Source organism: Seriola aureovittata, chromosome 5, assembly GCF_021018895.1.
Source record: "Seriola aureovittata isolate HTS-2021-v1 ecotype China chromosome 5, ASM2101889v1, whole genome shotgun sequence".
Classification (NCBI taxonomy): Eukaryota; Metazoa; Chordata; class Actinopteri; order Carangiformes; family Carangidae; genus Seriola; species Seriola aureovittata.
In genome coordinates, this window is record NC_079368.1 from 2,383,304 (window position 1) to 2,410,007 (window position 26,704).

The 26,704-nt window shown below is 42.4% G+C and overlaps 1 protein-coding gene across 3 annotated transcripts in view; it reads right to left on the reverse strand.

Annotated features, from left to right (window-relative positions):
- Nucleotides 1-26,704, reverse strand: part of pdzd2 (PDZ domain containing 2) — a 68,488-nt gene that overhangs the window by 7,768 nt on the left and 34,016 nt on the right. The window contains exons 8-21 of one of the 3 annotated variants that reach the window (XM_056376925.1): nt 25,152-25,251; nt 23,322-23,467; nt 22,268-22,387; nt 21,160-21,274; nt 20,971-21,044; nt 20,630-20,852; nt 20,261-20,378; nt 20,015-20,147; nt 19,223-19,310; nt 18,967-19,070; nt 17,914-18,076; nt 13,660-14,597; nt 13,390-13,534; nt 350-2,858 (exon numbers count right to left, since the gene is read on the reverse strand). In XM_056376925.1, the coding sequence (XP_056232900.1) occupies nt 350-2,858; nt 13,390-13,534; nt 13,660-14,597; nt 17,914-18,076; nt 18,967-19,070; nt 19,223-19,310; nt 20,015-20,147; nt 20,261-20,378; nt 20,630-20,852; nt 20,971-21,044; nt 21,160-21,274; nt 22,268-22,387; nt 23,322-23,467; nt 25,152-25,251 (4,976 nt within the window). Of the gene's footprint in view, nt 1-349; nt 2,859-13,389; nt 13,535-13,659; nt 14,598-17,913; nt 18,080-18,966; nt 19,071-19,222; nt 19,311-20,014; nt 20,148-20,260; nt 20,379-20,629; nt 20,853-20,970; nt 21,045-21,159; nt 21,275-22,267; nt 22,388-23,321; nt 23,468-25,151; nt 25,252-26,704 lie in introns of all 3 variants that reach the window. The other 2 variants (XM_056376927.1, XM_056376924.1) reach the window with 2 other exon arrangements.

Here is a 26,704-nt window from a genome sequence, read left to right on the forward strand (position 1 = left end):
CCCTTCTGTTGATTGTGACTAACTGCTTTGTGTTGCGTTGCTAAATGAGTGGGTTTCAGAGCCTGATGTTTCAGGGAGAGAAAGGGTCAGAGGTGACAGCAACAATGATCCTGTCTGCATTTCTGTTTTAATCTGCAATCTCACCACTAGATGTCACTGAATCCTACACACTGTTCCAGTTATACTCACAGAATGTGATCTGGGGTTGATTAACAGATTGTAATAAGATGTATTCTAAAGCTTTGTGCTGTTGCACAGCTGATACGAAACTCATTTTCAACTCCTACTCACAGTGGCTTCAATGGATAGAAAAGATTCAAAATCAGCTGTTTTTAATTGAACTCCTCACCTGATGGACCAGCCAGGCTGTGGTCCATGGGTCTCTGGGGTTTCCTGAGGAGTCTCTTCAGAAGGTCCAGGATCACGTTGGCTCACCCTGATCACATCCACATCTGTCGGGGCTGCAGAGAGAGGCGAGCTTTCAGTCTCTGTGGGCTGGATGCTGACCTCAGTTTTTTCCACTGCTGTACCCTGTCCTTTGGTAAAGTCCTCTGTGCATAGCTTCTCGAGCTCAGGCATACTGAGAGCCCTGAGCTGCTGCAGCCTGCTGCGGGGAAGTCTGCCATGTTTCCTCCGCAGCACTGGAGGGGTCTGTGGTGTAAATCCATCTGGAGCTTTGGGAGCCTCAGCCTTAGGACCGTCCTCCAACAGGGGAGCTGTGTTACAGTGTGTATGTGGAAAGTCAAGGTTCATCAGTGTAATGTTCGAGGGGGGTTTACCAAGAGGAGGAGAGCAGGGTGTGGTCGCTATCAGAGTCTCCACATAAGAACTAAAACTTCTCTGCCGTGCGCGACAGTCAACAGAATTCACCAAGTCCATATAACCAGCGATCCTCTGGTTCAGTGAGGATCTGTACGTCAGGGCGTGAGACTGAATGTCACTGCTTTTAGCTACAGGCCGGTCAAAGTTAGCCAGGTTCTCAAAGGACTTTATCTTATGTCGGACAGAGAAGGGATTATAGCCTGCAGACACTGCAGCGTCTGTTGAGAAGCTTCGTCTCTCCATCGTCTTTATGTAGAGTCTGGATGTGCTGGACTTCAGGGTCTCACCTGTCTCCACAGCAGTACTAGGCTTTGAGGGTTTTGTGGTTGAGTGCGCTTCTTTAGTAGAACACAGTGAGTTCAAGTCTGTGTTACGGACCACAGCGTTTGTTTTCTCTACAGTGGAAACAGCAGCAGAAAGAACAGGTGCTGATCTCACCTCTGTTCCTCTCTGAGTGGGTTTAGAGCCTGAATTTACTGTTTCACTGTTAGCCACAACTGGTGATGATGAACCAGATAAAGAAGACAGCTGAACCTCTATAAATGTTCTCTGAGTGGGAGGTTGGTGAGACTGGCCCTGAGACCTGGAACCTACATGGATGCTCTTCTCCATGGTCAGTTGTACATCTCTGTGCTCAGATTTAACCTGCCTTCTCTCGCTTACTCTGGGCAAAGCAAGGCAGCTGTTCACATCAGGCTGGTTACTGGTCCTCAAACAGCTGGATCTGGTTGTCACTGGTGGTAATTGTGTTGTCTGGTTCAAGGCAGCGTCGATGTTTGAAGGAGCTGGGCTTGGTTTTTGGAGCGGCTCCTCCTGTGACTTGTTCTTACTCTTGATACTCAGGCCTTTCAGTTTGGGAGCAGCTGTTTTTGGACTGATTTGCGATTCAGATGGAAGTTTTAAGATGCTGCTCCACACAGGACTGTCTGGGATATCAAGGAGCTTCAGGCCAGAGGTATTCTTCAGTGAGGAGCTAGTCTGGGTGTTCAAATTAGTTCTACCTGTCAGGACTTTCTCTTTGTTTATCACTGTTGCTGAGACTTTTGTATCTGATCTGCTGAGGCTTGAACCATAGGTCTCTGATACCACTGAAGGTGACAGGGTTTTTTTTATATTGAACTTTTTCAGTAATTCTGAGGTCAGGGAGGAATCTGCTTCCTGTGTGAGACTTTCGGTCTCTGGTGGGGAGGGGCTTAAGCTACCAGGACAAGATGCCACACATTCTCTAGCTTTGTCGCAGGGTTCAATAGCACCATTAACAAAGCACTCTGTAGAGGACACAGGTATTGGACTGTTGGAAAACCGGCATGGTTGCTCTTTGTCTCTCACTGAGACATCAGAGTCACCCCGCCTCACATCGAAGGTCTGATCCAGCTCTGTATCCTGACTGCTTGCAGGCTGAACAGGTGAAGACCTGTTTGGCGAGTGTCCATCAGCAGCAGGTCTCTGGGCATCACAGCAACAAAACTCCACTTCTTCCTCATCTGAGGAGGGCTCATGAATACCACCACCTCTTTCAGCGTTCTTATTGGCCACTACACTACTGTCAGTGGTGGACTCACTGTTTGAATCGCTGTCTTCTCCTGTGGGGTACATGTGTTTAGAACCAGCGTTCTCTTCTGGTTGGTTCTCATGTGTTGTCTCCACAGGGAGGACATGTGTTGTCTCCACAGGGAGGACAACACATTTCTCATCTCCTGTATCTAAGACAGAGCTGTCCAGGAGACTAGTCTGGACTGGAAACTGAATCCCAGCCGCCTCAGACAGGGGTACAGCATGTTGGCTTGATACATGCTCATTGGATAATATTTCCTTGGGGGGTTTGGTGTGTGTGTTTGTGTCACTGCAGAGGCTCACTTCTAATAAAATATCATCTATGTTGGTGATGGGTAATTGGAAGTCATGGTCTGTTTGGGTTGTGTGGTTTGGGACTATCACTTCATCAGACAGCGCCTGAACAGATGTTGCCGGGTTCAGTTTGACGGCTCCATCACTGCTCCCTGATGACATCATTAGATTGGACAGTCGATCTACAGCTGGAGGCAGAAATGAAAGGTAAGCACTTCAGTCACAACTGGTTGAGGAGTTAATGTTGTGTTAATAATAGTAAAATAAATTCTACTTTATCTTGCAGCACAGAGGTTACATACATTTCATGCCATAGAATACAATAATACAAGAAGAATAATCAGGGTTACAAAATGATACTCATAGATCAGGACAACAACAATCTGAACAACAGTGTTCTCTAGATGTGTACACATCTAGAGAAATGAATTAAGTGGTTTAGGTTCATAATTTCAAGTTTATTCAGATGCTAAAGATTTTTAAAGGTCCCATATTTTACTCTTCTCCAGTGTTTCATTCTAAGTCTTGATCAATAAGAAGATATATTTGTGGTTTTAAGAACCAAAAACCATCTCAGTGTAATTTTACATCTCCTCTCTCAGGCTTCTCTCTGGAGCTCTAGTAACAACAGGTCTGTGAGCCAATCAGAAGAGAGGAGACACAGAGCCTCTCTTCTGATTGGCTGACTGTTTTCTGAGTGATCCAATAAAAATAATTATTTCAGGTAAACACTCAGAGAAACCAAATCCTGCAAGGTTGGATGGTGGCTTCAGGTGGGTGGGGCTTGGGGCATGGCTGAGAGCAATGACTGCTTTGTTGTGACATCACAAAGTTACAGAAGTCCCGATGGCTCATTTTAAGGCTCAATTTCTGAATACAGGCTGTGTGCATTTCTCTGTGGACTGAGCACTTTGATACTTTCACAGTATTAATATAGAACATAGACCTGCTTGATAATACAAAAATATGTGGAAATCTACCTTTATTTAATATGGGACCTTTAACTGGAGACATTGCTGTGGTTCTTCAGGAAGTCACCTGAGTACTTCTTCTACTGCCGTTTCTCATGCTACAGATTGAACTGGGGAAGACAGAGGAGTAATAAATCTAGACTGTAGAAAAGTCAGAGGAGTGATTTTCTTTTTCGGTAGCACTTTACAATAAGACTACCCTAGGATGTAAAGGATTTATAAATGCTTTATAGTTCGGTTATCAATTTGGTCATTAACACTTTATAAATCACAAATTATTAATTATAATTATAAACAAATTATAACACAGTCTTCAAATCATTATACTTTATTATTATTATTATTATTAGTGTGAATGCCATGTTATTTGAAACTTTATGTTTTATTATTCTTTTTCTTCCACCCATATACAGCATCTAACTACTCCTTCATACTTTTTCCCCACAGAAACCATTCAACTATCAAAACCTTCAGCTCCTTCAGCAAATTTATGCTTGTATACAACTTTTTTTACTATTTATGATTTTAAAAACATTAAGCTTTTTCTGCTACTTTTTTACTATTCAAATGAATGGAGAGACTGTTCAAATCCTTGAAAACTTCAGCCTCTTTCAACTACTTCAGCAGACTTTCAAGTACAGACTTTATTCGAACTTTAAAATGTTCACAAGACCTTTAACTATTAAGCTTGTATTGAACTTTTTGATATCTTCTACAGTTTTTGATTTGTCACAATTTTAGTTTTATGCTTTTTTCTGATCATTTTTGAATTTATAATGGGTGTGTATTGCGCAGAATGTTCAGGGCTAGAGTGGAAGAAGCTCTCAAACTCATCTGAAAAAATGATGCGTAATTTGTCCTTGTGGCCACATATTTCAATCTTCCCACGTAATTTCTTCCCAGTTTGTAGACAAATTTGTCCTGTTCCATAGAAAGTGTCTACCTAAGCACAGAGAGTGATGGTAGTACCCTCCAACTCTCACATAAACTGCAATACAAATTCAGGAGCAGATTTTCGGAGAAAAGCAGAACTGACACTTTTTTGTAACTCGCTCCTGTTTCCACATCTTTCCTAAGAAACCCTAAACCACACAGACATGTTCAGGAGAGTCTTGTGGCACTGATTGTGTGATCATTTTGCTGATATTATGTACAGTTTTTGAATTTATAATGGGTATCTATGGGAGGAGGTAAGAGGGGATGACATTACAGCTAGAGTGGGAGAAGGGGTTAAACTGGTTTTAAAATCTCTGTTTAATTTGTCCTCACAGGCACAGAATTCACTGCTCAGACAAAGTTTTTTGACCAGAACCAAGACAAATCTGTCTTCTTTCAGAAAATTTTTGTCCCCAACCCATTTTTGGCGCCACTGACAAATATTTTATATCACCGTGGTCAGCAGAGTCTAATCTCTCAGAAAATATATACCTTTATACTACTATATTTTACTAGGAAGCCTGAGTTTGAGAGGTATATTTCAGCTGAATCCCTGTCTCACTCAGTACAGTAAATAAGCAGGCAAAATCACCATGGCAACCTCTGAGTGCAGGGCGTGGGGGTAGGGGGCACACAGCTGTTTCAAATCAGTTGATTAGAGACTGTCTGCCGTATTTATCAACCATTTTACTGACATTTCTGTCAAAGTCCAGCTACAGACTGCTCCAACACGAAGACAGGTCATTTCAGTTTGTCATTCTAGCTGATTCTATACAGACAGGAACGCAGGCAGATAAAGGGTCCCACTTCTCGTCTTTTGCAGCTAATGGACTTCATCTTTCAGCTCCTCCAGTTTAATATTTCAGCATCTAACTTTTCAAAGCACCGTACTTCAGTTAATATGAGCTGCTGTTTCACCCATTTTACCATTGCTTCAGAAATCTCATTCAGATTTGATCTTTGAAGTTTGGTTGTACATTACAGTGTACATGAAAGGATGTGAACTAAATTAATTATTATTGTTATTATTATCAATCCTTAAGGGATAAATAAAGTATCTATCTATCTACCTATCTATTTCTTCTTTAGGTATTTTTCAGCCGTTTCAGGCCATTTGGCTTTCAAATTACAGATTTTGCTGTTTTGTGCATTTTTGTGCATTTTTGTACATTTTTGTACAGTTTTTTTTTCACTTTGCGTCAACACATGAGGCCAACCATTTCATGCCATTCAAGCTCCAGTTTAAGAATTCTTTCTGTTCAGCCACGTACAGCATTACTTCAGCAATTTCTTCCAATTCAATACATTTCAGATTGTTCAGATAATGAAATTAAGATTTAACATTGTAACATTTGTAAGGTTCTTCAGGTACTGACTTCAGCTCCTCCAACTCTTCAACTGTTACACTTTAGCTTTCAGTATTTTTTTTTATTTTTTTCAGCATTTTCAACAATTTAGCAATTTTTTCAACCATTTTAGGCAATTCAACTTTCAGCTTACAAGTTGTTTTTCAGCAGTTGATTCCTCCACTTCAGCATTGCTTTAGCAGTTGCTTCAGAAAACTCATTCATCTCTCAGCATTCATACGCATTTTCCACAGGAAATGCATTTTCTAGTCTTACTAATGAGTTACTACCATTTATAAAATGTTAACAAGCTAATTAATAAACTAGTTATAAACCATTCATAAATCCTTTAAAAGGGTAGTCTCATATGGCCATATCAATCTGTAACTGGGTTCCTTCACCAGAAATGCCAAATTTTATTTCTGACAGGTTGAAACTTGTTATAGAGAGACTGTAATCTAATAGAATAGAATAGAATAGAATATTCTTACAATAATAACATGGGAATAAACTCTTCTCTTCTGAAACAGTTAACCACAGCAATGTCACTACTACACTAAATTAAAATGTACATTAAGCTACTACAAAACAAGCCGTTATTAAACTATATAGAAAGCATACAGGGAGTTAAACTACAGGGTGAATCTAGCACAACTAAAGGTAAAATATACTGTGTAAGATAGTCACCATGGATAGAAAGCCAGAAGCCTGCAGGTTGCTTTGGGGGAGTGAGTGAGGGAGGGCAGATCCTAAATCTTAGGTTGGCATAAAAGGAAGAGACATGATTGTCTATTTAAAGGCAAACTGAGCAGCATTCTGGCACTAATGACTTAGTGTAAACACAAGAAGAAGCATAATTATACGCCAGCACGTCACATGTAGCTGCAAGGCTTTGGAAAACAGCACTGATGACAATGATAACATCTGCACACAGCACAAATTTATTTAAAGCCCAACGGAAATCATATTTAGTCATTGATCAAACATTAAATGATTGTTAATATTTAATCATTAAAAGATCTTTGGAGAAACATCAGAAATGCTCCCTGTTCATCTGTGTCAAGCAGCAGGGCTGAGAAATGAAGCCAACACTGAAGCACCAAAAACTGCAGTTCCTCTTATGACCACCTGAGGCTGGCTCCAAGAGTGAGACTCCCATGTTACAATGTCCAACTTTACAGCAGAAATAAACGTTATGTATCATTGAGGGTGAAGTCACTTTGTGTGACAGGTGGGTGAGCGTACGCTCGTCACAAACCGGTATGCACCAAAGTCTCAGCTCCATACACACAAAATTTCGCTATTATTTTATTTATATATCAGTGGTAATTAGCAGGTATCAGTGTCTGCACTCATCATACCTGGCTTGTTAGCATAGCTCATAAACTACCTAATTTGCCAGCAAATTAATTAGCCTTGAGTTAACCTTCGAGCAAGATGCCCAGCCACGATGCTAAGAGAAGCATATGCTTGCCACAGATCAGCATTTATGAATTAGCTGGAACCTGTGTGTGATATCATGGAGACTATGGTCTGTGTTTGATCGACGGCAGCTGGCAGGTTAAGCCCCGACAGGGGAATGAGAGATGAGGTAAACAAGCTTGCGCTGTAGCTGACAGGCCATGGGTGCACAATGTGTTGTCAGCAGTGTTAAAGATTATTCAGCACAACACCGTGACCTTGAGTGTGATATTGCTTTTATACAACAGTACTAGGATCATTTATTTGGTTACGCCAACACAAATAGTTCAGCACCTGGACTGGTACTGGACTGCTGCTAAGCAACATTTTCCTGATCCGATGATGTCATATGAGCGCATCTGAAAGTGCACTGAAGTATCCAAACTTCTTTCCTTCCCTCCATCCTCTTCTGACGAATTTAAGTCAAATGTTATTTCTGAAAATATTTTCATCTTTGAAAAGTTTGTGATAATCTAAGATAGATAACTAAGTTACGGTGGTCAATAGAACACCTGTAAAGTGGAGTGATACATGTAGTTAAAAGTCCCAGTGCTATTGTCCTCTATATCAGCTCTCATGTAATGACTCTCGTCCAATCAAATTACTTCGTCTGAACTGTTGTATACTTGGCTCTATAGTCTGCAAACTGACGTTAGCAGCAGTGTTCAACGAAATGTTCAATAAGCTGAAGTGCAGGACGGACGAGACATGTTTGTGAACAACCCACATCAGCCCTTCTGCTAAAGCTCCTGATCGAACTTACAGTCTATGGTGCTTGTGTTGGTCGGTGTGAATGTCTGCCTGTGATAGAACACTGGCATTACTGCTTTATGCACATGTGGTTTAAAACAACATTTGATTGGCTGTGTCACTTCTCAGGTGGAGCCAGCATGAAACAAAAATATAAAATTTACATTTTCTTTGTAAATTTTCTCTCAAAGGTGAACAGTAGCTGTGATATGTATTCATGCTGTGGCAAACAACGATATAAATAATTTCAGTTGGACTTTAAACAGACAATGATCTCAGTAATACAGCCATGAGTTTAAAAACTTAGCAGACACCAAAACACTGGACTGAAGTTTACAACAATATGAAGAAGGATTACGCAAAGTTACACTCTCTTTTAATACATGTATTATAATACATCCATGTGCACTTATAGTTCAATGCTTTTAACTTTTAAACATTTAACTTTTAAACTCACAAAGCATTGAGCAACTAGTGCGTCCCAGTCAGCTTCATCACTTTTTTGTATCACCTGGAAACATTTCTGTTGCAATGTCTTTTAAATCAATATCAAATAAATAAATACAGCTATAAAATAAATCCTGGAAAGAATAAATGAGGTAATAAATGTACAAATGTGTAAATGTCCATATTTATTTATATCCAGAGACCTTTATTTCCAAATGTCACATTTATTTCCCAGCTCTTATATTTCCTTCTATTATATTCAAATGAGGGGGTGTGGTTTGTTATCCAAAGCAACGACCCCAGAACAGAACTGTATCACACACTGAACAAGGTCATCGAAAGTTATATAGTGATACTGTGATATTGCTTTTGGTCTGAATCTGTGAGATATCCAAGCCCCCTCATTTGAATAAAAGAGCAGGAAATAAATGTGACATTTGAAAATAAAAGTCCCCTAAAATAATTTTTTTTTTTTTTAAATAAAAAGCAAATCATTTTTTCACTTATTCAACTATATAGCTATTTATTTATTGACTCACCTATATACTCATATTCAAATTCATGTATATATTGTATGTATTACCCAATGTATTTATTTCAGGATTTATTTCACAGCTGTATTTATTTATTGAATTATTTATTTAATATTGATTTAGATGGTAGTCCATAACTTACAGCATGTTTGTGCATTAAGTTGTGTTGTGAGTATTTGCAGCCTGTGTTGTCAAATTGTTGAAGATGTTTTCTGAATTTGTTTGTGTTTTTGTCTGTTGCATGTGGTTTCTTAAGATGCAGTGTGTTGAGCTCTCCATTGAAAAACCGACATCATAAAGCTCTGGTAGCTCTGAGTCACTGGAGCTACTTACACCTGATGGTCCGCAGGTCTGAGTCACTGTAGCTGCCACATGTTGTTTTAATAGTGGTCTGATACTCCGGGCCAATCAGCTGGCCAGACCACAAGGAATTCTTCCAGACTTAGAAAATCTAAATGTGTCTATAGGTGACAGTGCTCCCAGCTGTTTAATGAAGTCACAACAAATGAATTTGTGGCTCTGAGCCATGTGATATACACCAGGTTGAAATATACAAGCATTTTCCTCTAAAGGACCCCTGCTGTACTGGCACAGCGGTCTCATAAAAATGAATTAGTTATGAGGCACTGTCCAGTGGAACATGGACTGGTCCAAAACGTCTATTTTGACATCTGTGTTAAAATGTCAACTTTGAATGTCTTATGGAGTTTAAATTTGGGTGCTAGCACCACAAGGCGACAAGACCACTCTATTACATTCCTCCCCTTTAAGCTTTCTAGCCATTATTTCTTTACAAAGCAAAAATAAATCTACTGCCCCTGAGTAAATTCTTGAAACACCATGAAATAGTGAACTTCAAATATATCTTAGCACTGCACATTTCACAGCCTATATCTTAACAAACTGCATTTTAGATTGTCAATTTTAAAGATTCAGTCTCTGTGGTAGTAACCAAAGCCTTTTACAGCATTTTACAGGTGCACTCTTGTTTTCTGTGGGTGATACCTGTGCTGGTGTCACCTCGACAGCCTGGCCGAGACACTGGTGAATGAACCCAGAACAGCACAGTCCACTGTTACTGATGGAACAGTCTCTGCAGCTGGTGGAACCAACTTAACCGATGGTCTCCCAACCCTTTTCTCGCCATGGTAACACGTGGTCAATATGCACTGTACGCTGTGTCTGTCCTTCCAGTATAAGGTACATGACAGTTCCCAGTCTCTTAAGAACTGTTGCCTGAATCCATTTCTCAACTCCTCCCCTGATATTTCGGATTGCGGACAGTCTCTCCTTCCAGAGAAAAGCGAACAAATGAGACCCCATGGTCATGATGGTGTTTCTGTGCAGCTTGTTTTTCCTCAACCCATCTGGCAAGGTCAGGCTTGAGCAAACTGAAGCGAGTTCAGATCTGGCATTTCAAGAATAACTCAGCTGGTTTCCGACCAGTCACAGTGTGGGCTGTACTGCGGTACATGAATAGGAAAGTTGCCAGTCGGAGGCTGAATGGCACAGAAACCTTAGCCTCTGCTTCAAGCACATCTTTCACCAGAGCCCATTTTAGGATTTGAACGGACCTCTCTGTCGCTCCATTTGATGCAGGGTGGTATACAGGTAAAATACTGCGTTTGACTTCATTTTGTCTCGAGGAACTGAGTAAACTCCCTGGACACCAATTGCAGCCCATTATCTGATACTAGCTCCTCCGGGAGTCCATATGAAGAACAGGCCCCGCAGAACTTCGATGGTGTTGTGAGATGAGAGATGGGAAAGACTTCTAACCCCTTTGAATGGCTATCAATGACCTTCAAAAAGTTCTGCTTATCCTTCTCAGCTAATACTGGGGGTATAATGACTCTTTGGCCCCAGAGAACGCAGCCTTGTTCTGCTGATAACTCCTATCTGCGTATGAAGTAAGGCCTCAATGCTTCATCCTGTGCATAACTGGGCCATCTATTCATGGTGTAGCTCCACACCTTACTCAGTACAGGATCCTTTAAATTGGCTTTCTCAATGTCTTTTGCACACACTGGAAGTTCCTCACATGTGTTTTCCACTGAGGCTCGGGGAAGGCGTGACAATGCATCAGCGTTGGCATGATGAGCTGATTTCCGGTATTCAATGTCAACTGCTGATTTTGGCCCCAGTATAGCCAAAAGTGGCTTGTGATCTGTAAGGTGTGTTAATTTTCTCCTATATAGATATTTGTGGAATTTATTAACTCCAAAGTGGCAAGTGCCTCCTTTTCAATTTGGGCATACTTCCTTTCAGCCTCGGGTAGTGTCCTTGATGCAAAAGCCACAAGTTGTTCCCCACCATTATCCATGACATGTGAAATCACAGCACCCACTCCATAAGGTGATGCATCACATGCAATCTTCAGTGGAAGGCCTGTATTACAGTGTACTAGCACCTTGTTCTGCTGCAACAGTTTTTTAGCATCTTCAAATGTCTTATTGCATTCAGTAGTCCAAACCCACTTACCATCTTTTCTTAGCAGATTATTTTCCAGGAAGTGGATGTAGTAGTTTCGAAGGCCTAAGAAGGACTTGTTGGCCTAGGTGCATTTATTATTGCAGACATTTTTTCTTCAGTGGGGTGTAGGCCATCCTTGTCAATGCTATGTCCCAGATACTCCATACTGCTCCGGAGAAAAGGACATTTAGAGAGTTTGACTCTGACTCCATGTTTCTCCAGACGTGTGAGCATCTCGTCCAGCCTTTTCAAATGCTCCTCCTTTGAGTAAGCAGTGATGAGGATATCATCCAAAACACGTCACATTGTCCAGCCCTTGAAGAATCTGGTCCATAACATACTGAAAATTTGCAGGAGTACTGGAAACACCATAACTGAGGCAATGATACTTGTACAGCCCTTGTGTGTGTTAATAGTCAAATATTTCTCTGCTATTTCTACTGGTAGGCATGAGATATGTCAAGTTCACTGAATGATGTTCTTCCTGCTAAAGTAGCAAACAAATCTTCAGTATTAGGTAGAAGGTATGTCTCCTCTTCAACACACTGACGTTAGCACTCTGTGAACTTTAGCCAATTTCGACCAATCAAAGCAGGTCTACTTCTCTAAACAATGACCAGCAGCAGAGTGACTTGCTGTGCCCCATGCTGTACTGGTACGATTTCAGCTTTAACGTGGGAGCTGATTTTAACGGAAACGAGTGAGATTTGTCTGGTAATATTCTTCAGATACCACTGACACTGCTGACCATGTATCCAGTTGCATAGTTGTGCTCTTGCCCCCAAGTGCAACATCAACTGTGTATGCTTTTTCCCAGCTTGAGGTAGAGTACACTGCATACGCTCCAAAAGCTCAGCATTTTTTTCATCTCCTCTGGATGTGTTTCTCTCAGTTTCCACATACTGCGTTTGTGAAGTCACTTTTCTCTTCCTGCAAGCATGAGCACTGTGTCCAATTTTGGAACAAACATGACACATTTCATTCTTAAATCTGCAGTCTCTTGCCAGGTGCTTCCTGCCACAATGATAGCATGTTTGCTGCAGCTTTTCCGATGCTAACTGTTAGCCTGACACATGCCTGGTTCCTTTACAAAAACTAGTTTTCGTCTGCACATGACTGATGTACTGTCCTTCACACAGTCCTTTTACGTAGTTGAATTCTTTACAATTCTCGTTGCCATTTGTGGACCATTAGCAGAGCTGGAGTGGAGCAGGAAGCAGAGCGAGGAGCGCAACTGAACCACTCACATATACTTTTTACAAATGGATACTTGAAACAGATTTCACTCAAACCTTCTCAAATTCGCCGCTCATGATGTTGAATTGTCTACGCTTGTCTTTCACAGTTTCAGTGATTTATTCAGGAGTTTTAACTAATTCTTGTTCCCCCCTCCACACAAATGGGCTGTGCGAAATACTGATTCACAGTTGCATATAAGATACATGATAGCCCAAAGAAAGCCCACATTTTTACAATGTAAGCATACATACAACCCAACATATATGAAACACAGCCCTTCTGTCAAAAAGGGGATGGGTGTGTTGACGCCAACCAATAGCATTGAAAAATTGACGGTCCAAATACCTGAAGATCTTCAAAATTGGTGTGTTAAAACGTCAAAATAGATATTTTGGACCAGTGCTTTCCATATTGTCCTGCAAAAAACGGTTGCAAACTTAAACACACAAAGGACCACATCCTAGTTCTACTAAAAAAGATCAAATGTAAAGTGATGAGGTTAATAAATAACAGTAGCATCCACACTGATGCTGGATGAACTATGACTCTAGTTCAATGTCTTACCTGAAACTGGTTTCTTGACTTCTAAGGACAGTGTCATAGGAAGGTTACGCATCAGCTCACAGATTTCCTGGTAGCTGGAGGAGCACACCAGCTTTTCTCCGATTTTCACAATCTCATCTCCAGGACACAGCTTGGCTGAAGATCCCTGGAAATACAATTAAACACAAGAGATAAAATTAAACTTTTCACTGAGCAACAGACTCTCTCAAACTGAAGTCTCCCTTCAGTGATACTGGACTGGACGATGAGGATGAAACCAATCAGACGTACCCTCTCTGCTGCGCAGCCAGGCTTTAACCCAGTGATGACCACTTTCAGAGGGGAGGACATGATCTCCAGGTCAAGACCAAAAGACTCGTTGTCATTTCTCCTGAGGGTCACAGTGTCGATGGCACAAACACCCACAAGCTCGCGGGTGTCTCCTTTCTTACAGTGGGGCTCTGGCCCACCGACAGTCCTGGGGGTTCTTCCACACTGTGTGGGCTGGGATGGGGGCTGGGATGGAGCGGGCTCATCCACTCTGGACCTCTGCTGTTGAAGGTTTGGAGCTTCAATGCTCATCATACTTTTGACCCGCGTCACTGCTTTATGCTCCAACTTGGGGGAGCGCTTTGACTCCAGCTGTGCATCATCTGGATTTGTGCAATTCTCACTGATGATAGTCAAATGGCTCGACACAGAGTCCATGCTGCTTACCAAACCTGCTTTGTGGTCCAAAGGGCAGCAGATGGGCATGAAGGGTGACTCAGAACCATCTGCCTCAGACTTCCTGGTAACACCATCCTCACATTCTGACAAACTACCACAGAGTTGTGCTGTCACATTGCTGCTCCCACACCTCTGTAAATCCCCGTCATCGTCATTGTCTCCGTCTACGTCTAACAATGATGCAGCAGAAGTAGCAGTTACAACTGCTGGAACAGTTTTGGGGATTTGTGCATCACTGAGATCTAGAGAGTCAGGTTTTGTTGGTGTATGGAAGTGCCCAGTGTTTCTATTGTTGTCTGACTCTTCATCATCGCTGAGCTCATCCTCAAAGCACATCACCCGGTGCTGACGCAGAAGCGGGCTCCGCACTGAGGCAGGGCTGGAGACGGCAATGGGCTGGCAAACTGCCTCTGCATGTTGATGAAGGGGGGCGGGGGTCTTCTCCTCTGATGTGTTGTACACAGGGTCACTGTCCACTTCTGTTAGGGAGAGAGTGAAAGCTGAGGAGAAGATGCAGGTAAAGTGGTGACAACAGTTAACAGGTAAACAAATGATCAGTCATTTGTCACAGCCAAATACAAACAGACAAAGATGATGTGGTGTCATGAATGTGGGTCAATGCTCCTACATGCTGTGTGATTTCAGGCTGTCCCATACAAATGTTAACATGATGAAATCTTTGGTCATTAATCTAGAATAGCGTCCCTAAATCACTTGAAAGTGTCCCTTGATGAAGAAACACGTCCACTAGTGTCTGACTCTGGAGACCGAAAACCAGGTCTATGTAGGGTCTCACTACATTCAAGATTGTGGAGACCACATGTTCTGTTGTTCAACAGACAAAAAAAACTCACTTTCCCACAATTCCTCACTGGACGACCCTCCCATAGGGACCTTGCTTACTGGACAGTGTGTGACATGTGGCCCCCCCAGGGTGTCACCAAATAAAACCGGATCCCCTTCTTTATTGTCTCTCTTCTCTCCTTGGTTTGCTCAGGAGCAGAAGCTCCTCTCTTCCCTCTCGGCTCTTCAAGGAGCAACAAGTCTCCCAGGTCAGCCGTGCTACCTGAGACAACAGTTCCCTTGGAGGCCTGCCCCCAGCAGAATGCATTACTCTTTTCCTCAACAGCAGCAACCTGCTTAGTATTAACTGGTAGTGAACCAAGTTTTCTCCAGAATCAGCAGAGTAAGCAAGGGGGCAGTTAACTCTGTGAGAAGAACAAAGAAGAAAACCAGAGGCCTCCTCTGCAACACCAAGGCTACACAGCCAGACAGGACTTCACTCCTCTAGTAAGCAGCACAAGCCCACTGGACTTTAGAACAACACTGGAAATGACCTCTTTTTTTGTTCCAAAGACTGAGTAACGTTAACTGACTGGGCCTAACCTAAACTAGCACAGCACTGCACAGCTAAACTGTAGAACTCTTAACCTTTGTCAATGTACATGTGCATGTTAGTTAATGTTTTGTTGTTGCAATATTCCCCTCTGAGAATCGATTCCTTAATGCGGTGGAGGGGTTTGTCTGTCCTGGTGACCCTTGTCTGGGGACGTAGCCCCTGATAGGGTCTCCCAAGGCAAATTGGTCACAGGGGAGGGGCCAGACTAAGAGCAATTCATAAAACCCAGAGTGAAGATGCCATATGGGAGTTTTGGTACCTTGCTCGTGAATAGGGAAACTGGGGGAACCCTCCTGGAGCCAGACCTGAAAGGGGAACTCGCCAGTGAGCGTCTGGTGGCCGGGCCTTCAGCCCGAAAAGGCTACATGGAGCCTCTGCGGACCCACCAGCCACGGGGATGGATTTCAGGGTTGGCTGCGATGCTTCGGCATTTGCGGAAACAAAAACTCAGGTGTGTGAGGAATTTGGGGAGGCTATGGAGGAGGACTTTTGGTTGGCCTTAAGGAAGTTCTGACAAATCGTTTGGTGGAGGGGAAGCAAGGCTTGAACCAGGCTGTGTTCAGTTGGAGAGGAGAACTGCTGAGCCGGACTGGAGATGTTGTTGGGCGTTGGAAAGAATACTCTGAGTCTGAAGACTCGGGTGAAGTCTCATCAATAACCCTGGCAGAGGTCACTGAGGTAGTCAAGAAGCTCCTTGGTGGCAAGGCGCCAGGTGTGGATGAGATATGCCCCCTTTGATGCTGAAGACTCTGGACATTGGAGGGTTGTCTTGGCTGATACGCCTCTTCAATGTCGCATGGATGTCGGGGACAGTACCTGTGGAGTGGCAAACAGGGGTGGTGGTTCCCAGTTTTAAAAAAGGGGACCGAAGGGAAGCTCCAATTATTGGGAAATCGCACTGCTCCTGGGCTCTGACCAATTGTGGATCCTCAGATTCAGGAGGAGCAATGCAGATTCTGTCATGGCAGTGGAACAGTGGACCAGCTCTTTCCCTTTATGAGAGTACTGAGGGGGACATGGGAGTTTGACCAGCCAGTCTATATGTGTTTGTGGACTTGGACAGGCTGGCTGGGGGACAAAGTCATAGGCCTGTGGGGGGTACTACATGGTATGGTGTATAGGGTACCCTGTATAACCAAAGTGAGAGCTGTGTATGCATTCTCGGCACAAAGTCAAACACAAAGCTCTCGATTCACCAGTTGATCTTCGTTCCAACCCTCACCTATGGTCAACGAATAAGATCGCAGATGCAAGTGGCTGAAAGTGGTTTTCTCCGTAGGGTGGCTGGGCTCAGCCTTGAAGATAGGGTGAGGAGCTTGGATATCCAGAGGGAGCTCAGAGTCACTTCTCCTTCACGTCGAAAGGAAGCAGCTGATGTGGTTCGAGCATCTGATAAGGTGGTTTTCCAGGCATGTCCACCTGGGAGGTAGACCCAGAACTTGCCAGAGGGATTACGTATACCATCTGGCCTGGGAAAGCCTCGGGATCCCCCTGGAGGATCTGGAAAGCATTCTTCGGAGAGAGGGATGTCTGGAACCTCCTGCTTAGCCTGTTGCCACCATGACCCGAACCAGAATAAGCGGAAGATAATGTATGGATGGAATGGATGGATATTGTAATGTTTGCTTAGTTTGTGCTTAGTCATAGAGTTAATTTGGTACTTGTATGTTCAGACACATACCTGTGGCTTATCTCAGTTATAGGGCCTGCATGCAGCTAACATTCACCCTCTAACCTGTCACCTTTAGACTACATGAACTAGGCTAACAAAGAAACTCACACCGTCCCTCCCCACAAACCATGTGGTTTCAGCGGCCATTATGAGTAGTTTCTTTGTTTACTGCAATCTTGTTGTAGTCTCTTCCCTTTTAAGATCGTGTGGTCACAGAGACCATTTTAAATCAGCCATTTTTCCTTTTTCCTTTGTCTGTGTCCCCACACTAGCGCACACATGCACACAAAAACTGTTAAAGGTAGGTTTAATGCCCACGGAAGCCCTGAAAGGCAAGGCAACATTTTTTTCTGGGTAGAAAGACAAAAACAAATTAGAAAAATGACCCCACACCTGCCTCCCAGCGGGTATTAGGCCACATAGACCAAAGAAAAAAGAAATCTAAAAGTCAGAATATTACGAGAATAAAGTATAGGTAATACGATTTCTGGGAAACAATACCCCACATTCCTGCAATAAATTCCTGTGGTAATTTTTGTGTTCCTGTGATACTTGTATTGACCTGAATATAAGACAATATATTAAGGGACATTTCCACATATCCCAGGTACTTAATCACATAAAACACCAAAGGAAAATATCACAGGGGCACAAAAATTACCACAGGAATTATTAGGAATTATTATTCTTATTAAATATTAAGGTCACATTGTGGCATGTGGTATTTAAATGGTTGAACATTTACCTCGTGGCTGTGATGCGTTGTCGTCCATGGAGGTGCGGCAGCTCTGCTGGTGCGGAGCCTCATCACCACTCAATCCAATGAGCATGGTGTCAGACAAGAAGGAGTGGCTGGAGACGTCCTGGGAGAAGTACTGAGATAACTCAGCCTCTGAGCTCAGGGAGCCCTGCTTCAGGGCAGAGATAACAGTAGATCAGGTCAAGAGAAAGGAGGATGAGAACCACAACCTCATGCTTTTGAAATACAGAGGATGATAAGGTGAAGGGAAACCCAATATTAAGTGTCTTAGTCAGGTGATGTTCCACCATGTGTCTCTAGAACAGCTTCATTTTGCTTCATTTCACTAATCAACAGCTGTTTGTGGTGACACAGCAAGAAAGATAGAACTGCCCCAGCAAAAGGCAGAGAAGAAGAAAAAGACAGTTTGCCAACGAATGTAGACATCGGTGTAAAAATGTACATGTTTTATTGGAGGAAATACTTCAAACATATTTGTTAGGCCTGAAGGACACACAGTGTGTGTATTGATGAGAAATACTCGATTTTAAGGACTTTTATACTCTAGTCTTATCGACTACTCAAAGTGCTTTACACCCATTCACACACACCCAAGGACACTTCAGAAATGCAGACTGGAAGAGCCAGGAATTGAACCAACACCCACCCCATCTCCTGAGCCATTAATGTTTATTCTTAACATTAAATTTCCATTCTTTTCTCCCCTTTTTAAGGAGAGATATTTTGGACCATAAATGTCTATGCTAAGCTGTTTGACTTTTAAAGACGTTAAATGATAAGGAGCAGGTAAAAATACAAATATAGTAAGTTCAAGTAAAAGACTTCAACAATACCTCATATAACAATAACTATGTTTTTCTCAGTTTTTGATTTTGAACTAAAATAAGAAAACAAGAGATTTTAGAGTGTTTTTAGAACAGATATGGACTGAACAGCAGATTAATACAGATACAGTTACAGTTACAGAATAATTAACTAAAACTCAGCAATGTGTCTGTATGAACTCAACAATGATCATGAATGTGAATGAAGTCTTACTCTACTGGCAGGCTCCAGGAATCTCTTCATGGTCCAGCTGAGAGCAGGGGAGCCATCTCCCTGCTGCTCCTTGATCGATGGGTTGGGGCTCTTACAGGTCAGACCTGCACATTACAACCACGGCAGTTAGACCCAGAGAGGCCAGACACACAGAGCATATAAAAACATTTTAATTTGGCATCTGAGCCTTTAACAGTAAAGTTAACCTGTAAAACAAGAGGACAGGCAAATGAAAACATAGGTAAATATTTCAGACCTTGGGAGTGAGATGAGTGTCTGTTCCTGTTCATTTTTTCCCTGTGTGTGGATCGAGCTATGATGTGATCCATCTCCTGCTCTGACACCTGAGGAAACACATGGAGATACAGCAGATTTATCATTGGTGTGACTCAGTAGGATGTAAACACCCACTAATAGAACCTGTTTGCACTAGAAACTCCAACTCAGTGATGAGGCACTCGGCTGGCTAGCGGTGGAAATATAATCAGTCAGTCAGTCAGTCAGTCGGTCAGTCAGTCGGTCAGTCAGTCAGGGACATTCCAGATCATAGGCCTGCCCCGCTGTTGCAGATCAGCCAAAAAGAAAAAGCACCCCTGTATCTCCTCATGAAAACTAATGACGCTGCTTTGTATTTAGTATTGTCAGGTCTCTGCTGCCCTCTGCTGGACATCAGTGAAATGCTACAGATCTCATCATGTACCTTTCGCTGTTGTGATTTGATCTGAATGTGGCATTTAAAATCCTCTACAGAAAAGTTCTGTTTACCATTTCATTAAACCTACTTTATGTTTAAAGGCTTTTAAAGAAAGTTTTGTCTTGGAATCTGTGTTACTGTAAATTTTGAGGCAAACTTCTAATTTTTACTGCAAATATATCAGCTCCAAATACTGGTTAATAAATAATTGTTCAATGGCGCACTGAATATAAACCAGGATAAAGATGACTCAAGATTAAAGAGGAGATTTACATCAGAACTAGATATACAGTATGTTACATATGTTCAAAGAGAATGGATCAGTCTGTAGAAAACAAACAGATGTCTTCTTACCTTGGGGTTAGGGTGCCTGCTTATAATGAGACTGACTGGTCCAGGTCCACATTCACTGAGGATGGCGTAGGCCTCGCTGAGAGCAGCATGACGAAGACTGACCGAGTCCACCTCCAGGATCTGGTCTCCACGACTGCAAGGAGACGAACAGATGTCAGCACAACACTGTTTGCATCAGTGAGGCTACGTATTAATTTCACTAGCGCCCATTAGTTTCCAGGTCAAAGATAACCCTGAGGTTTTCACCTGAGCCTGCCGTCCATCTTGGCCACAGATCCCAGAGCCAAGCTGTGGATGTAGATACCAGGAGCAGAGTTCTCCAGGGTCAGACAGCAGACCCCAATCCCCAGACCAACACCAGGCTCTGGAAAAGTCAACATTCACTGTCAGAGTCTTTGAAAACGAGGTTATTATCACTGCAGACGTAAAGTACTGTATGACAAGTGGCACAGAAGATGTGATTTATGAGGCAACAAAAGCAGGTGAGGATACACTACATAAAAGTATGAGGACACTCTGTCCACATCAGTATATTTCAGATCTGGGTGTTTTCTGTGTTTTTTGGTTTAGGTCCTGCAGCTCCAACGAAGGGTTTTCTGTATCAAGTCAGCTCACCTTTATTAAGAGTGACCTCCATGATGATGCAGTCTTTAGGACCAGGACCGGGGCCCCTGCGGCCATCAGCCTCTTCAAACCCAGAGGGGACAGGAGTTCCCCCACTGGTATTGGAGTTGGGTGAGCTGGAGCGACTGAGGAGGGTGGGGGTGGGACAGGGTGTCAGGCTTGGACTACGAAGGCGAGTCCGAATGGTCAGCGTCACCACACCTTTCTTCAGTTGCTGTGGGAGAAATAAAAGTGAGTGTCACACAGTTGAAGTTGTACATGACGTAGCAGGAACAGGATTTAGGTGTCTTTAATAACACTGTCAGTCAGAATCCAGTAAACGTGCAGACCACCTTGAAGGTCTGGATGGCCTGCTGGTGTGTAAGTCCTTGGAGAGACTCTCCATTCACCTCCAGAACCTCGTCTCCTGCAGGGGGAGACACACAGTCAGACTGAGGTGGATCTTCAGTGTGAGTGTACGCGACTGTTTTACAACCTGAACTCTCTCGGCTCAGTGACGCAGAGTCAAAACATGTAGTTACCCTCTTTTAGTCGTCCATCAGCTGCTGCAGCTCCGTGAGGGAAAATGGTTTTGACAAAAATCCCCATCTGACCGCGAGCTGAGTCCTGCCCACCAACAATACTGAATCCTAGACCCTGTGGAGGCAGACCTCATGTCAGAGGGGCCCAGCAGACACACGTATGGAAGCTGAGAAAGGCCATACTACTTATATTTTTTTATCCTGTTATCTAATAACAGGATAACAGAGTTTTGTTCTCTCTAGATAACAGAATATTTATCTCAAGATAACAGAATAATTAATGATTAATTCATTAATATCTCGTTATCTCTATTATTATGTTTTCCATGGTGACCATGTTTGACAACTTAAACTACAAACTTATAGTTTGTACTTAACTTTTATACACACCTCAGCTTTTTCATGTTTTTGGTTTAGTGTGATGTTTTTACTTTTACTTTGAAAATCACAAGGTATAAATACAATATTGATGACAGAGAAATCTCACTGGAATATTATATATAAGATATATAATAAATTTAAGACACATTAGACATTAGAATTCAAGTGTGTTAATCCCACTATAAAGTACTAGACCTACCAGATATAGAAATGGATTATAAATATATTACAGATAAGTAGGGCTCTCGACTTTTCCATATTTTATTTGCCTACTTAATCATGAATTGTATTTAACATAATCAATAAAGATTTTCATGTTTAGGCTTGTTATTAAGGTTGGAATTTGTTGAATTTGCCACTTCTTTAAATAAGATACTAAGACGGTATCAGGAGAACATATTCTCGGTTATCTTTTTCCTTCCTCTCTCTCTCTCTCTCCTCATACTTCCTGTCCCACTCTAATGTCCACGATCTAATGAATCTTAAAAATGATTCTTATCAAGAGTTTTGTACATGTTTCACTGAGTGTGTATTTGAAAATCTGAACCTTGTTTTAGCAGAAGCTCAACTGCTGTATTAGATAAATATGTGATGGAAAACTCAAACACACATTCAAATCAAACTGTGATTGAACTCACACACACACACGCACACACACACACACACATCGGACTCAGAGCACAGTCTGGGCTTAATACATGCTCACATGTCAAAGGACTGCACTCACCTTGCCCTGGCCTTTCATCAGCACTATACTGGAGATAATAGATGGCTGTGCCAGTCGCCATGGAGACTCCACTTGAATGGTGCTCAGGGAGCGGGCTGATTTCTTAATGATCTGATATTCCTAAAAGGGAGATGAATATAAAAAGCAGGAAACTGTCACATGTAACTTATAAAAACATCATTGTTGTTTATATTGTGATGAATTCTCATTTATTCTAATGGAACATCTGCATAACTCCCATATACTGAAGGTAATATCTGTGATCTCTTGTTGTGTTGTAGATTCTGATGGAAAATCACCAAACTGACTGAACTCAGCTCTGTGGGGTTTGTTGTAGAGACGTCACCCAAGCTGTGACTCTGAATGTTTGATTAACCTCTCATCAACACAGCAATTAGAGCAGCTCTCCTCAGCACTGTTGTCATGACAGTCAGGTCAGAGTGACCAAGCTTTGATCTGCTGCTTCTATCTTTGTGTGTGTGTGTGTGTGTGTGTGTGTGTGTGTATGTGTGGAGGATGATACATAAGTACATATGCTGTTGTGGTTATTTGTGTGTATGTATATGCATCTGTGTGTGATTTGTACAACTCAGCCATGCACTCGTGTGTGCACACGTGTGACTCCTAACACACAGGCATGCACATCTGCATGTACGTCTATGTGCATATCGTGTACACACACATGCTGGACTTTTTAACTGTAACCATTATGGTTGTTTTATCTGTTCACATCATTTATCTAACTTTGTTTTTAATTCTTGTGTGTACGTATGATTTTCCATCAGGCAGTTACTATAATAAATATTAGCTGACACATGAAATGCCAACTTTGCTAAAAAGAAACTTGTAACAGAGCCTATGATGATTCCTGGTATCTTGACATCTCCTTCATAAAGAAGCAGTATACCCAGTTATAACTGACTAGTGGGGATGTGCAGGTTGACCTCTGACCTCTGTGTCTGCAGGTTCAGGTCAATTTATACTAGAAAATATCAGGTTCAGGTGGGTCAGGACAAAAAGTAACAACGCAGCATTAATTGAGGCGTTTACTGACCTGCCTCACTCCAGCAGTATCTAGTTGTTGAGGTAGAGAGTGTTTACGTCGGCCCGGCGGAGGCTTCTCCGCCGCCTCACCGCTCACTCCGTTCTCCACAAACAGCTCGTCATCCTCACCCACTGACTCCAGACGGCTGCTCCCCCCTGATCCAGCAAGCAAGCCAGGTTTATTTGTAAAGCACTTTTCCCAGATGCTAGTCACAAAGTGCTTCACAATCAAATTTAATAAAAACAAATGACAGAATACAATTACATTAAATAAAAAACAAAACAGAATGCCAGATAAAATAAACAAGAGAAACACATGTAGGACATTGGTTAAAAGCATAAAATACCACGTGTTACCTAAAAGCCTGTTTAGTTGCTTTTTAAAAGAGTCCACAGAGTCCAGGGATCTCAGATTTGGTGGGAGACTACACCAGAGCTTGGGAGCTGTTGACTGGAAGGTACAGTCACCCCGGGTTTTAAAGCGTGAGCGTGGTATGCTTGCTTAAAGTGATCACTAAAATTTAAAAATGGATTTGAAAATGAATGGGAAGCCGGTGCAGAGAGGTTAGGTTCTGTGTGATTTTGTTAAAAGCCTGGCAGCAGCATTCTGGACAGTTTGCAGGCGCTGTAGGGAAGATGTGGACCCATAGGTAGAAAGGGAATTACAATAATCTAAATGCGAGGAGATAAAAGCATGTATTAACATCTCCATTTCATTTTATAACAGCACAGGTCTGAGTTTGCCAATATTTCTTGAGTGGGAAAAACATGACCTAGTTAGTGTTGTAATGTGTGAATTCAAACTCGTGGACTGGTCAAAAATAATGCCAAAATTGGGTTGAGAGGAGGAGGACAGGTCACGAGCTTCTGCTTGATTGCTGATTGGAGGTTGAGCAGGTTGAACAGCCTGTGCAATTCCAGTAGCTGGATAAGTTGCTTTTCAACCACCAATGCAGTTTGGAAATAGGCCGGTCATTTTCTGGCGAGGAGGGATCCAGGTTTGATTTCTTTAACAAAGATTGAACAATGGCATGTTTAAATAACTGTGGACATATCCTGATAAAAAAAAAAAAAGAAGTTCAGTGGAAAAGGGTGTAAAATTTGACATTATTAACATTTACCACCTTCTCTATAAAACATTTAAGAAAGGTGTTTCAGTCACTGTTTGAGAAGATCGGCAAGTTCAGGGTGCTGGGAGGGACGATGTGGTTTATGGTGTCAAACAGAACTTTCGGATTTCTCTTATTGGAGGATATATGATTTGAAAAGTAAGCAGCTCTCTCAGATTTCACTAGGTCACTGAAAGTGCAAGAGTCCTCTAGGATGTAGCCTGTCAACTTTAAGTTTTGTGGCTTTCCACAAGCGCTCAGTCCTTCTGCATTTTTGTCTAAAACATTAATCCATGGTTGTGGATTTTTTTGGACACATAGAACAACATTTCAATATCAATGCCATGAGTAAAAACAAGGTCCTGTGTGCGTGTAGAGCCTGATACGTGTCGCTTAAAATTGTGGGAGTCAGTGAGGTTAAGAAAGGCAGAGGGAGCATTACATGTGGGGTCATCAATGTGAATATTAAAATCTCCAAGCATTAGGACCTTGTCCAACATTATTATAGCTGAGGACAGAGATGAGCAGGACAGTTTGATGAGCGAGGAGGAAGAACAGTGTGGGAGCTCTGCTTGTACTGACCCGGGCACCACTACAGAGGTAGAGCCCCATGTCACCTCTGATTCACTGAGAGTCCTGAATCTCCCTCATCTAGTGTAATAATATAATGTGTAAAGGTTGCCAGTCAGGAATAGATGTGCTGTTTCCACCTGTCTCTGAGAAGCACCGACCTTGGGACCGGCTGCAGAGCTTCGTGGGCGGAGGGTTGCCAGAGGATCCTTTGGGTGCCTCCGTCTGACTCTGTTCTTCTAGTTTGTCCAGGTTCGTCAACTGCAGGGTGAAAAAAAAAAAAAGAAACACTTTCCGTTCATCTCTTCCAAAACAGCTTTGGACTCATTTTTATTTTTTTTATTTGTCGTCTCTTCCACAACACGCGGGAACTACAACTCAAACAGCTGATCTGTGGTGTAATACAGCGTGCACTGTAGGTGTGCTTACGTGTAGGAATACTACACTAATATAGTTCAACACGTGAGGAAATGTAGAGCCAAAGTAAAAGGTTGTTTGACGCAAAGTGGTGAAGATATTCAAAACAAAACAAACACTTGAACTGATATAGTTTTTTTTGTTCTGTGGGTGTTTCTCAATGGCTGAAACAGGTTTCTCAGCTGAGCACGTCCACAGCAGCTCAGCAGTCAGCTTCTGTACCGGGGCTCCTGCTGCTGCTCCGACCCAGACCGGCCCACAGCAAATAATCCAACTATCGTTTTAACTAGAGACGTTCTGATACCTGAACTCGTGTATCGGCCAATACTGAGGACTGATCCGATACCACTGCATTAAAAAAAAACCTTTAACTGCTGACGCTGTATGAATGTGATATGATTGCTTAAACCCTTTGTAAAACATGAACAGATACATGAAGGCTACAGAGTCTTTCTTTTATTATCTAATCTGACTGTCAATCATAAAACAAGACTAGGTAAAATCTAGAATATGTCTGGGCCGCCTTCGGTCAAATCCTGATTTTATAACTGAGATGTCATCTGACAAAATCACCAAACACATACATTGAAAACTGAGCTGTGATTTCAGCTGTATTTACTGTAAAATGATCACTCAGAGAGAAAGACAGAATATCTTTTTCTTTTTTTAAGTGACTTTTTCAGGCTTTTGCCTTCATTACAGTCAGAGAGAGAGAGAGAGAGGATGACATGCAGCAAAGGGCCACAGGCTGGACTCAAACCTGGGCCACCACAGGAAGAACTAAGCCCAAAAGGCACACGTTCCTCTGCCTCCTTTAGTAATAATGGTACATGTAGCCAGGAAACGGCTCGGTAGACTGCACGTAACAAGAGGTGTAGCCCTGAGCCCCCGGTCGGCATCCATACACAGTCCAGTCATGAACCATGTTTACACCCAGTGTGGTTTAAAAAAGAGACAATGAGCTAAGTTGGCAACAGCAGCTGTAAACACCCCACTAATAGAGCCCGTTTGATCCAGACTCAGTGACGAGGCACTCTGCTGACCACTGGTGGAAATATGATCAGTCAGTCAGTCAGTCAGTCAGTCAGTCAGTCAGTGACATTTCAGATTATATTGCAGCGCTGTTGCGGTCCAGCCAAAAATGAATTAAAATAACACTTCCTACACATGAGCCACCCCTCCAACTTAAAGCCTTCCATGCTGTACATGTTGCCTTGTTGCTGGTGGGACTCTCCAGGGTTATCATTTTGCTAACAGCTAATCTCACACCATTTACCAGAAATCAGTTCTTCTTCAC